Source organism: Jaculus jaculus, chromosome 5, assembly GCF_020740685.1.
Source record: "Jaculus jaculus isolate mJacJac1 chromosome 5, mJacJac1.mat.Y.cur, whole genome shotgun sequence".
Taxonomy (NCBI): domain Eukaryota; kingdom Metazoa; phylum Chordata; class Mammalia; order Rodentia; family Dipodidae; genus Jaculus; species Jaculus jaculus.
The window spans coordinates 84,104,048-84,117,824 of record NC_059106.1 but is presented as its reverse complement, the minus strand read 5'-3'; the positions used below and the strand labels follow the sequence as shown (position 1 = coordinate 84,117,824).

At 46.0% G+C, this 13,777-nt stretch overlaps 1 protein-coding gene across 1 annotated transcript; it reads right to left on the bottom strand.

Moving 5' to 3' along the window:
- Positions 1-348: 348 nt before the first annotated feature.
- On the bottom strand, positions 349-6,230 carry Tspan1 (tetraspanin 1). Its single transcript, XM_004672144.2, has 8 exons — positions 6,091-6,230; positions 5,603-5,667; positions 2,449-2,655; positions 2,174-2,248; positions 1,957-2,055; positions 1,721-1,876; positions 1,531-1,614; positions 349-826 (listed from the first exon to the last, which is right to left on the bottom strand). The coding sequence occupies exons 2-8, from the start codon at positions 5,657-5,659 to the stop codon at positions 779-781; spliced, it is 726 nt and encodes a 241-aa protein (XP_004672201.1). The 5' UTR covers positions 5,660-5,667; positions 6,091-6,230; the 3' UTR covers positions 349-778.
- Between the last annotated feature and the right edge of the window lie 7,547 nt (positions 6,231-13,777).

Genomic DNA, 13,777 nt, shown 5'->3' with positions numbered 1-13,777 from the left:
CCCCTTGTGCATCTGGCTAACGTGGGACCTGGGGAACCAAGCCTTGAACCGGGGTCCTTAGGCTTCACAGGCAAGCGCTTAACCGCTAAGCCATCTCTCCAGCCCAACTTGTTACTTTCATAACTTTCCAGTCCAGTGCTCCTGCCCAGGAGGGGGAAGTTTCAGACCAAAGACCTCCCATGTTATACGAGGGCCAACTGGCCCAGCTCTTACTTCCTGAGGACCCTCTTGGCCATCCCTCTTAAGATCCCTCCCAGATCTGTAACCCAGCCCCTACCCCCCTTTCCTTCCATCCTTCTGACAGGAATTAGTACAATTTAGTCAAGCTAAATACAAAGATACGCAGAGTCCAAATAGAAATACTTTAATTGATTTGTAGGTTTTGAAGTATTCTGAGTTTGAATATGCCCAGGCAGTTACTGCCTTTCTCTCATCCACCAGTGGAGTACTGGGATCATCAAGAGCTCCCCTTGTCCTAGGGGCATGTCAGAGGTTGAAGAACAGACATGGGGGATGGGCAGAAGAGCTAGCTGCCTTACAGGCTCTGGAACACATGGGTCCCATCCCAGCCAACACAAATAGAGAGGAAAATCAGACACACAGCTTAAATGGGATGGTCCTTATTTAGCTCCAAGTCCAGAGCAGCAAAGACAAGTCCACTCCGATCCAAGTGACATTGTTAGATTTCATCTCTACTGTGATCACTGCTGTTTAGCAGTGCCAAGCTGCTTCTTCCTGGCTGCCATGTTGCATCAGCAATGGTGGACTCAGAAGCATCTTATTGCAGATTGCAATACAGGTACATGGATACAATCATAGCAGCCAGCTGGTAGGGGAGGAACAGGGAGATGAAGGATGTGACTGCATATTTGCCCTCCAGATACCCTATGTTAGAAGTCTGTCTCAGGTGCCGGGTGTGGTGGCACACACCTTTAATCCCAGGGAGGCAGAGGGAGGAGGACTGCCATGAATTCGAGGCGAGGCCACCCTGAGACTACATAAGTGAATTGCAGGTCAGTCTGAGCTAGAGTGAAACCGTACCTCAAAACAAACCTGGGCGTGGTGATCCACACCTTTAATCCCAGCACCCAGGAGGCAGAGGTAGGAGGAGGCCACCCTGAGACTACATAGTGAATTCTAGGTTAGCCTGAGCTAGAGTGAGACCCTACCTCAAAAAACAACAAAAGCAAACAAAAGAAGTCTATCTCAGGATCAGGGGTCTTATAGAGGAGCAAATTAGCATACACAAGGCCTTGGGTTCAAGAGTCATTTCCGTGTTGGGTGTAGTGGCACACCCCTTTAATCCCAGCAATTTGGGAGGCAGAGGTAGGAGGATCACTGAGTTTGAGGCCAGCCTAGGGCTACATTGGTCAGCCTGGGTTAGAGTAAGACCCTACTTTGAAAAAAAAAAAGAGCTTCTCCCTCTCTCCCCCCAAAAAAAGTCTTATCCAAAGAGGTCGCAAAGGTGAATTAAACTGCCTAGGTCTGAGATAGAGTTTGACACCCAACTCTCTAATCTCATTGATTTACCTCCAGTCCTGCAATTCCAACTGCTACGCCACCTACAGTAGCTGCATTGGTTCGGATGTCATGCAGAAGTTGTTTGAAGCATCCCTTTGGAGAGGAGACCATTTATAGTTACCAGCTACCCTACCCCATGCCCTCTTTTGCCACTGCAAAGTCACTAAAGCAACCCCTACCTTTCTGTGCCAGCTCATACCTGTACTTGTATTTCCTGGGCTATGTCCATAGTGCAAGGTTCCTTAACTGTGCCATTGACAGAGTCGATACAACAGGATGGAGGAAGGACATGATTCTCTTTGAAGAAGCGTGAGTCTTCAAAATCTGTGTAGTTGTTGAAGCCACAGCACTTGAGCTGAAGACAAGACGGGATAGATGATTGACAGGGCATTGCTTCTTGTCTCTCCACCCCAAAATCCTTCCAGCCCACCTTACCCCGTTCATGGTGGAGTTCCACACTTGGGTGAAGTCATTCTGGTAACCGTAGTCTTTCCTGATGGCAGGCACAACCAGCAATGTCAGGAATTGCTCAGCCTGGGTGGGACAGGCAAGTGTTTAGGGGCACAGAGGGAAGATGGCCACTTCACAGCTCATAACCCACATCTCAGGGCTTTGCCCAGTCCCCCTCCTCTGTTCCATCCCAGCACCTCACCATTGTGGTGTACACCAAGGCGACAACAGCAGCTGCAATCTCAGCAATGAAGATGAGGAGGAGGATGAGGAAGAACTAAGAGAACAGGGGAATCTGTTTTTAGGAAGAGTTGTCTCTTATGCCTTCCTTGCCCTAAACTCCTCCCCATAAAAAAATAAGGCAGGCAGGGACAACCCCCACCTCATGCATAGGGCCCTGGAATTCAAGGTAGGGTTTGAGGATCCCCAAGGCCTCGTTCAAGTATAAAGGGACCCTTGGTAATGAGCCTGACACACCATCATGAGCGCACACTTGTTCTCCGAATGAGCACCGTAGCAGCCCAGGAAACCAAGAACGAAGAGCACAGTGCCAGCGGCGATGAGGAAGTAGCCCACGTTGACAAACTGCATGGCACTGGACGATAGTGGCCCAAAGATCTTCAGGAAGGACGATCCATCAACAGACACCCAGATGCCCACAGCCAACAGGGCCGCACCACACAGCTAGGGACAGAGAAGTCAGGTAGGCTTTGAAATAGTGCTGGCAAGTAGATCCCTGTCGTTTTACTGAGCCAGGAGGATGGAACCTGAGAAACTTTCCCCTTCCTTAGCTAGGGAATTTAACAACCTATTATACATGGAAGGAAATATCCCCTAGAAAGATGGGAAGTGGGATAGCCATAACTTGCATCAGACAGCACACCTGAGCAGCTAAAAATACCCACAGGATGAGGGGAGGGATAAGACTTGCCCTTACTGTTGCCAAGGTCCTGCCACATAGCTAGAAATGAAAATGGGCATTTTCATTTCAATCGCTCATTTTTCAGTCCTAGCACTTGGGAGGCAGAGGTGGAAATACATGTCCTCTGACAGGTGGAAGTAGGGGAGTGGTAGTGTTGAGCAGGCTCAGCAGTCACCATGGTATCAGAGGTGGAGCTCTGTTAGGTTTACACCTGTTGGCAACCTTGAAGAGGGTGAAGGCGGAGGTGGAGAAAGTTCACCCGCCCAGAAGCCCCATTTACTTCCAGTCTGGGATGGGATCAGCTGCCAGACCTTATCCACCTAGACCTCCTTGCCTCACCAAATCAAATCAGGCACCAGAGGGGGAATATAGGCATAGCTCCTCTTAAAGACATTGGCTCATCCCCAGTCTTCAGAGGGGAATCCAAAGGCTCCGGTGGAGGCAGACCCTGCCCAGTTCCCACAGTTCTTAGTGAAGCTTTGCTGACCCAGGCCTCAGTGGCTGCATCAGCCTGAAATGATTTAGAGCCCAGTTCCCACTTTGCAGCTAAGGAGACTAAGGCTGGAGTAAGGGGACAGATGCTGGCTAGATTCAGGCATGTTTGCTTAAGAACAAAGAGCTGAGCTTCCGGCCTACAGGGTCAAATTTCAAGGAGCCTGTGGCCTCCCTACCCTGTTCTGCCCAGCCTGGCAAAGCCTGGGTAACAGAGGCCAGAAACAAAACTTGATTTGCTTTTAACCCCATCAGTCCAGAGCCTGACCCCTCCAATTGTTGGAATTCCATTGCTCCCTCCAGATAGATGAATAAAAGCTAATTCCTGGCAGCCACAGGAAGAACCCTGTGTAGTCACAGACTACCCACTCCTCCACAGAACTTCTCCAAACTGCTCAATAGCACTATAATCTTGGGCTGGAGAGATAGCTTAGCGGTTAAGCGCTTGCCTGTGAAGCCTAAGGACCCTGGTTCGAGGCTCAGTTCCCCAGGTCCCACGTTAGCCAGATGCACAAGGGGGCGCACGCGTCTGGAGTTCGTTTGCAGAGGCTGGAAGCCCTGGCGCGCCCATTCTCCCTCTCTGCCTCTATCTGTCTTTCTCTCTGTCTGTCACTCTCAAGTAAATAAATAAATAAAAATTAAAAAAAAAATAGCACTAAATCCACTGTAGTGTGACCCCAAATTCTTTAGTAACATCCTGTGCTAAATCCAGTGACCCTTTTGTGGAATGGCCCTTATCCTCTCTCCTGTTTTCTTCTCTTTTTAAATTTTTTTTTTGTTTTATGTTTATTTATTTGAAGGTGACAGACAGAGAAAGAGGCAGAGAGAGAGAGAGAGAGAATGGGCACGCCAGGGCCTCTAGCCACTGCAAACGAACTGCAGACGCATGTGCCCCCTTGTGCATCTGGCTAACATGGGTCCTGGGGAATTAAGCATCGAACCAGGGTCCTTAGGCTTCACAGGCAAGCGCTTAACCGCTAAGCCATCTCTCCAGCCCTCTTCCCTTTTCTTCTCTCCTTACACTCCCAGTTTATTACCTTTTTTTTTTTTTCAATTTGTGTGTGTGTGTGTGTGTGAGAGAGAGAGGCAAATAGAGAAAGAATGGGCACACCAGGGCCTCCAGCCACTATAAACGAACTCTGGATGCATGCGCCACTTTGTCCATCTGGCTAATGTGGGTCCTGGGGAATCAAACCTGGGCCCTTTGGCTTTGCTAGCAAGTGCCTCAAGGGCTAAGCTGTCTCTCCAGCCCCAGTTCATTATTTCTAATGACTTCAGTCTCCCCTGTCCTTCAGCCACCATCTTGGTCCTTTATCTATTTCCTCTTATCTCTACCACCATCTCCAGCGCTTATGCCTCATAGCTCTGCCTTCCAAACAAGCCCAATATAGTTCCTGGTTTTCTAAACAATATCAAATTTCATTACCTCTGGGCCTTTATAGGTGCTTTATAGCTCCCCCACCCAATGCAAATTCCCAGCTTCAGCTACTTCCTCCAGGAAGTATTCTCCTACCAGGCTGGGTTTAAGCACCTCTAGGGGTTTTCCTTTAGCTTCTATACTAAATCCTTACGTAACTACTTTGCAATTATCAGCCAGTCTTGTTCACTGGACCTGAGATCCTTAGGTTAGTAAATGGCCTTGCTTACCTGCTACAGTAGCATATAAAAAAAAAAGTTTTAGTAAATTTTTTTTTTTCTTTTTGTTTTTGGTTTCCAGGATCAAACGTAGGACCTCATGCAGGCTAGATGGATGCACTACCACTGAGCTACAACTCCAGCCCTGCCAATGAATGTTTATTGAATGAATAAGGGTTTCTGAAACAAAACATTTGTTCTAAGGAAACTTGGATACTCCTTTCAATTTCTCCTAGTACAGTGGTCACTAAATTATCTTTTGTACCAGGTGGAGTTGGGCAAACCCTCTCTCCCTTCTGAACCTTGAATACCTATAAAAGAAGGGAATCCTGCTAGCTGTCCTTGCCTGGGTTGATAGCTTCCTGGAATGGAGGCGATGCCTTAAAGCATCTTCAAACCCCTATGTGGCACCTGGTATTAGTGGGATCAGGAATCAGCATTTGGGAAAACCTCTGCATATTACTCATAAAAGGAAGTTTACAGATTGAACCTGGACACATATTCCTCATTCCCCAGCCTAGGCTCAGATCATATCCTGCTCCTGTAGGGGAACCCCAAAGGACCCACAACTTCCATACTTACAAAGATGAGTAGATTGAAGAAGATCATCATGACTTTAATGAATTTGAAGCACTTCATGGTGGTGCCTGGGAGGCAGACATGTGCAAGTTAGGGCCTTATGCTATTTTACTCTCACCCACCTGGGCTGGCCCTGTCCTTCTGTACCCTGACATGTCAGACCCTAGCATTCTGCACACACTTCCCAACAAGCTCCCTTCACACCTGGACTCCTACACCTCAGAACTTTGCCCAGATCCCATCCTGACACCTGTACCCCTCCAGCACCTGATACTCTCTGTTCCTTATACTCAGGCTCCTACACAGGCAGCCTAAGCCTCCGCACACTGCAGGTCATGCAGTGCTCTCTCCTGATACCTGTCTGTCTGTCCTAGGCTACCTCCCCAGACCACTTCAGAACCTTCCAGAGTCCCAATTGGCCTTTTCAGATCCCCAAACCTGTTTCCAGATTGGCATTGATTCATAGAATAATCTCTGTCCTATGGCATCACCTGTTCAGGGCTCTTGGCAGCAAGTTCTGACAGGGATCTGCTGAGGCTCCTGAAGGAACAGAATAGCTCCAGGAAGCTGCTACTCAGTGGGCTGATGGAAGGATCCAAGAATCGGCCAGCTCTCACACACCACTGCTCACCTGAGGGTGAGGCAGGCGCTTTAAAAGCCTCCTCCTGCCCAACCGCTTGCTGGCCCCACCCATAGCCAGTCAGCCTCCCTTGTCCCTGCTGCCCCCTACTGCCTGCAGATAGGTCCCCAGCACCACAGCAACAACAGGTCCTCACCTTGAAATGTCACCCATAGGCTATGCCTCTCCTGATTTTAAGTTGTGGGGGGAGGGAGAATACAGGAGGAGGGCAAGTATCTTTCCAGAATGTCTGTGTGGCCCCTGCATAATAGTACATATATCTTCTTAACCTGCATCTGTGTGTTCATCAACACAAACATACTGCCATATAGCACACACATCTCCCTGTCTGCCATCCATATGTTTGTACATGAAACTCATAGTCCTGTACTGGTGTTCCTGAATGTGCATGTACACACACACATACTTTCCAGGAAATGACCAAGGTTTGGCAACTTCTGTTTTCTCCCCTGAAAATAAATGGTTCTTAGTCCTCTTTACTCTACAAAACCTCAAATTCCCCATCCTTCCCCTTCCTTTATCTTGCCTTTTCTTTCTTTTTTCTTTTTTGGAGACAAGATCTCACTCTAGCCCAGGCTGACCATCCAGGAACTCACTCTGTAGTCCCAAGCAGGCCTCAAATTTATGGTGATCACATACCTCAGCTTCCCAAGTGTTGGGATTAAAGGTATGTATCACCACGCCCTCCTCCTCTTTCTTCTTCTTTATTTACTTATTTATTATTATTCTTTTCTTTTCCTTTTTTTGTTTTTCAAGGTAGGATCTATCCCAGGCTGACAAATTCACTATGTAGTCTCAGGGTGGCCTTGAACTCACAGTGACCCTCCTTTTCTGCCTCACGAGAGCTGGGATTAAAGGCATGTGCCACCATGCTCGGCTTTCTTTCCATCCTCTCTCTCTCTCTCTCTTTTTTAAATATATATATATATATATATATATATATATATATATATATATATATATTTTTTTTTTTTTATTTATTCAGCAGAGAAAGAGACAGGGAGAGAATGGATGCACCAGAGCCTCCAGCCACTGCAAACGAACACCAAATGCATGTGCCCCCTTGTGCATCTGGCTTATGTGGATCCTGGAGAACTGAACCTGAATCCTTTGGCTTTGCAGGCAAAGGCCTTAACCACTAAGCCATCCCTCTATCCCCAAAATATATTTTATTTATTTATTTGAGAGAGAGAGAGAGAATGGGTGCATCAGGGCATCCAGCCAATGCAAACTAGCTCCAGACACATGCACCCCCTTGTGCATCTGGCTAACGTGGGTCCTGGGGAATTGAACCTGGGTCCTTTGGCTTTGCAGACAAGTGCCTTGACCACTAAGCCCTCCCCCCAGCTCCCTCCTTATCTTTTTCCCTTCCCCCGTCGTCCAGTCTTCTAACACTATGCACACCCCTTTTGCCAGCAGATGGCACCATGATCCTACAAAGGAGACGCCCCATTCCATGACTCTATAATCCTCATCATCATCAATATTTCTGGAACCCCCCTCCCTCTTCTCACTTTACCATCCTTCATGAAGAAATGCTTCAAAAAAATCTTGGCTTTCCAGTCAGACCAGGTGCTTCTTGGTTCTATCATTTCTTAGTTTCAGTCTCTGTTTCCTGGTCTGTATAACAGAATAGTTATGGGGTTTTTAAATAAAATTTTTTCTTGACATTGGGCGTGGTGGCGCATGCCTTTAATCTCAGCACTCCAGAGGTAGAGATAAGAGGATCGCCAAGAGTTCAAGGCCACCCTGAGACTACACAGTGAAATCCAGGTCAGCCTGAGCTAGAGTAAGACCTTACCTCAAAAAAAAAAAAAAAAAAAAGATTTTCTTCTTGTTCTGGTACACAGAACAAAGAACACTGAGAAGTCAGAAAGGAAACAAGCACTGTCAGAGGGATGGTAGAGGGGTGGTGGTGTTTATGTACTACTGAGGACTGAACCCAGGGCCTTACACACATGCAGGGCAAGTGCTTTACCACTGCGTTACAATTCCTGCCCTGAGGAATGAATTCTTTTTTTTTTTTTTTGAGTAAGAAGTGATTTTATTGTAAAAAATGTGTTACAATATGGGGAAAATACCATGCTTAAGATCTACAGACATCTCAAAGGTTGAAATGGCTTTCATAAAGAAAAACAGAGAGGAGGTTGCAGAGAGAATTAAGATGAGAAATGTGGGATTTCAGACCCAAAATAAAGCAGTAAAGCCTGTTCTTCAGAGGAGTCATAAACAGGAGATAGATAGATAGATAGATAGATAGATAGATAGATAGATAGATAGGGATAGAGAGATAGGAGATAGATAGATAGATAGATAGATAGATAGATAGATAGATAGATAGATAGATAGATAGATATTTTTTTTTGAATGAAATTTATTTTAAACAAAGATTGGCCTGCCAGGATCTCTTGCCACTGCAAACTAACTCCAGACTCATGTGCCACTTTGTGCATTTGGCTTTACATGGGTACTGGAGAGCCAAATATGGGCTGTCAGGCTTTTTAAGCAGACACTTAACTGCTGAACCATCTCTTGGCCCCCTAAAATGCATATTTTTGGTTCTTTTTTTATTTTCAAGATAGGGTCTCACTTTAGCCCAGGTTGACCTGGAACTCACTCTGTAGCTCACAGCTGGCCTTGAACTCACAGCAGTCCTCCTACCTCTGCCTCCTGAGTGCTAGGGGATCTAAGGTATGTATGCCACACCCATAAAATGTATATGCTTGACCCAGTGTCTTTTAATATTTCATAAAAGTATCATCTGCACTGGTTTTGTGGTCCTTCTGTTATCATTCCTCAGAGTTACATAGCATATCAGGTAAACTTTTGGCTATAGTCATTTTCAGGCAGGACTTTTCCCTGCATTTTAGCAAAGCAGAACTTGGCTAAAACTGGCATAGCTGTCTTCCTTCTCTTTTCTGGGCTCTTCCTGTATCTTCCTCTGTGGAATGAAGTTGCAATGTGTGCAGGGTATTACAGCCTCAGTGTCCAAGTGAGCTAACCCTGGCTTTAGACCATGAGGACTGCCTAAGCCAAGTTTATTTCATCTGATCCCATTCCTTGGTGCTGAGAATCAGAGGGATTGGAGCCTGATCCTGCATCCAATCTGAGGTCCTGGGTAAAGCTGGCCAGTTTTGAGACCCTAGTGGCTCGGCTGAGGCTGTTGTCAGGTTGAGAGCTGCATGTAATAAATCTTAGGAAGAAGAATGTCAGGACACTTGTATTGCTGGGAAGTGGTGACTGTGCTGGACACTCTGGAGAGGGTGAGGGAAGCTTGTTGGAACGAAGCAGAACAGACTGGGGGCTGCACAGTGGCTCTTAGTCTACCAGTGTTGCAGTGTGGGCTGAGGTACGTATGGTGTAGGGTGACTCTAGGTTAGCAGCTAGGAATCCAGATTGCTCTGTTCCATGCCCAGAGCTGACTTTGGTCAATGCTGTCTTCATGAGAAGGTCTTCAGGAGAGAAAGTGATTTGGTCTCTGGCCTTCCGGGGAGACGATGTGATCTAAGACCTCACTCTCTAATTTCTCCCCACAGCTCATTTCTTTTCCCCTAGTCTTTCCAGTGCATGAGAAGAAGAGTCCAACTTCAGAATCTTGTTTCTTTGTCAGCTCTCTTCCTGGAAGGAATGAATTCTTTTTAGCTTTTGTTTTGTTTTGTTTTGTTTTGTTTTTCAAAGTAGGGTCTCACTTTAGCCCAGGCTGACTTGGAATTGACTGTGTATTCTCAGGATGGCCTTGAACTGAAAATTATCCTCCTACCTCTGCCTCCCAAGTGCTGGGATTAATAGGGTTCACCATAATGCCTGGCTTTCTAGCTCTTTCACTGACTTTTTGTTTTTGTTGTTGTTTTTCGAGGCAGGGTCTCACTCTAGCTCAGGCTGCGCTAGAATTCACTCTGTAGTCCCAGGCTGGCCTCCAATGCACAATGACCCACCTACCTCTGCCTCCCAAATGCTGGGATTAAAGGCATACGCTACCATGCCTGGGCACAATTTATTTATTTATTTATTTATTTTTGTAGTAGGGTTTCACTCTGGGTCAGGCTGACCTGAAGTTCACTATGTAGTCTCAGGGTGGCCTTGAACTCATAGCAATTCTCCTACCTCTGCCTCCCAAATTCTGGGATTAAAGGCATGTACCAACACACCTAGCACAATTTTTATTTATTTATTGGAGATAGAGTCTTGTTATATAGCTCTGGCTGGCCTAGAACTCCCAATGTAGACCAAGCTGGCCTCAAACTTGCAACAATCCTCTTGCCTCTGCCTTTTGAGTGAAGAATTACAGGCCTGTGTCACCATACCAGGCTAAGGTGTGTTGTTTTGTTTTTGTTTTTCGAGGCAGGGTTTCCGTCTAGTCCAGGCTGACCTGGAATTCACTCTGTATTCTCAAGGTGGCCTTGAACTCACGACAATCGATTCTCGTACCTCTGCCTTCCGCATGCGGCACCACGCCCAACTAAGGCGCTTTCTCTTTCCTCTCAGGAAGAGCGAAGATGAGCTCATATTCATCTATGTCCCCGGTGCGCAGCACATGTGAAGTTCTTAGTGAATATCCTGAATGGATGGATGGATGGATTAGTATAAAATAGCAAGAGATAGACACCCTAGGTTTCAGAACTTGGCAGTTATGGATCTGAACCCTTGACTGTCTCTAATTCTGTGACTTCACTTCACAGAGCTTCGGATTCCTTATATAGAAGATTCTCATTTTTTAGAACTTGCATCTGTGAATTCACCTACTCACTAAAATTTAGATCAACACTTGTGACACTTTTGAAATTGTTCATGGACATGCATAGAAAAGGAAAAATCTGGGGCTGACAAGAACGCTCAGTAATTAGAGGTGCTTGCTTGCAAAGCCTACAGGCCCTGGTTCAATTCCCTAGTTCCCATGTGAAGCCAAATGCACAACCAGGTACATGTATCTGCAGTTTGTTTGCATCAGCAGAGGCCCTGACCCATCTGCATTCTCTGTCTCTCAAATACACACACACACACACACACACACACACACACACACACACACATATTTTTTGGTGGGGTTCAAGGGAGGGCTGGGCATGATGGTGTATGCCTTTAGTCACAGCATTCAAGAGGCAGAGGTGAGGGCTGGAGAGATGGCTTAGCGGTTAAGCGCTTGCCTGTGAAGCCTAAGGACCCCGGTTTGAGGCTCAGTTCCCCAGGTCCCACGTTAGCCAGATGCACAAGGGGGCGCATGCATCTGGAGTTTGTTTGCAGAGGCTGGAAGCCCTGGCGCGCCCATTCCCTCTCTCTCCCTCTATCTGTCTTTCTCTCTGTGTCTGTCGCTCTCAAATAAATAAATAAATAAAATTTTTAAAAAAAGAGGCAGAGGTGAGTTCAAGGCCAGCCTGAGACTACGTAGTGAATTCTAGGTCAGCCTATACTATAGCCAAATTCTACCTCAGTAAAAAAAAAAAAAAAAAAAAAAAGGCACTTGCCTTCAGACTAATGACCTGGACCCAATTCCCCAGTACCCACATAAAGCCAGATACACAAAGTGGCACATGAGTCTGAAGTTTGTTTGCAGCAGTTGGAGGCCTTGATGTGCCCATTCTCTCTTTTCTCCCTCTGCTTGCAAATAAATAAATACAAATATTTTTAAAATATTTTTTAAAGTGCCAGGATGGTGGTACACGCCTTTGATCCTAGCACTTGGTAGGTATAGGTAGGAGGGTCACTGTGAGTTGGAGGTCACCTTGAGACAACATAGTGAATTCCAGGTCAGCCTGGGCTAAAGAGAGACATTATATTGATTTTTTTTTTTTTTTTTTTGCCAGGTGTGGTGGTACACACCTTTAATTCCAGCACTTGGGAGGCAGAGTTAGGAGGATTGCCATGAGTTTGAGGCCATCCTGAGACTACATAATGAATTTCTAGGTCAGCCTGGACTAGAGCGAGACCCTACCTCAAAAAGCCAGAACATATATTTTTTTCAATGTAGGGTCTTGCTCTAGCCTAGGCTGACCTGAAATTCACTATGTAGTCTCAGGGTAACCTTGAACTCACAGACATGCTACTACCTTTGCCTCCGAAGTGCTGGGATTAAAGGTGTGGGCCACCATGCCCAGCTTTGATGATGATTTTTTTTTTTTTTTTTTTTTGAGGTAGGGTCTCACTCTAGTCCAGGCTGACCTGGAATTAACTATGTAGTCTCAGGGTGGCCTCAAACTCACAGTGATTCTCCTACCTCTGCCTCCCGAGTGCTGGGATTAAAGATGTGCACTTCAGTGATGATTTCTTTAAAATATTCTATGTTTAATTTATTTGGCAGAGAGAAAGAGAGAAAATGGGTGCACCAGGGCCTCCAGCCGCTGCAAACAAACTCCAGATGCATGTGCCACCTTGTGCATCTGCCTAACGTGGGCACTGGGGAATCGAACCTGGGTCCTTTGACTTTGCAGGCAAATGCCTTAACTGTTAAGCCATCCCTCCAGCCCTGATGATGATTTTTGCTTGCTCAGATGGTCCTAAATTATCATGCTGAAGTATTAGTGGTTCTAAGCACAAGAAAGCTGTGCTTGCTTGCTTGCTTGCTTGCTTGCTTCCTTCCTTCCTTCCTTCCTTCCTTCCTTCCTTCCTTCCTTCCTTCCTTCCTTCCTTTCTTTCTTTCTTTCTTTCTTTCTTTCTTTCTTTCTTTCTTTCTTTTCCGAGGTAGGGTCTCACTCTAGCCCAGACTGACCTGGAATTCACTATGGAGTCTCAGGGTGGCCTTGAACTCACAGCGATCCTCCTACCTCTACCTCTCGAGTGCTGGGATTAAAGACGTGCACCACCATGCCTGGCTCATGCTTTCTTTTTTAAAAAAATATATTTTTTGTTTGAAAGAGAGAGAGAGAATGGGCATGTCAGGGCCTCTAGCCACTGCAAAAGAACTCCAGATGCATGCACCACCTTGTGTATTTGGCTTACATGGGTACTGGGGAATCAAACCTGGGTCCTTAGGCTTTGCTGGCAAATGCTTTACCTGCTAAACCATCTCTCTAGCCCCTGTCATATATTTTAAAGGGAATTAATAAGTTAGAAAATCTTGATTCAGGCACATTACATTACTGTTGTTAATGAGTTCAATGTTAATGACTCAACACTACATATTAATAAGATGTTTCAGCCCAGCATGGTGATAACATGCCTTTATTTCCAGCACTCAGGAAGCAGAGGTAAGAGGATCACCATGAGTTGGAGGCCACCCTGAGACTAGTGAATTCCAGGTCAGCCTGAGCTAGAATGAGACCCTTTTCAAAAAAATAAAACCAAACAAACAAACAAGCTGCCAGGTATGGTGGCATGCACCTTTAATCCCGGCACTGGGGAGGCAGAGGTAAAAGGATATCCATGAGTTTGAGGCCACTCTGAAACTGAATTCCAGGTCATCTTGGGCTAGAGTGAGACCCTACCTCAAAAAAAAAAAAAAAAAATCCTTCAACTTGATAAGTCAAGTTGATGATAGAATGTAGGGTTATGTGGAGATTTAATCAAGTAATATTTGTAAAGTTAGGTATAACATCTAAAAACAT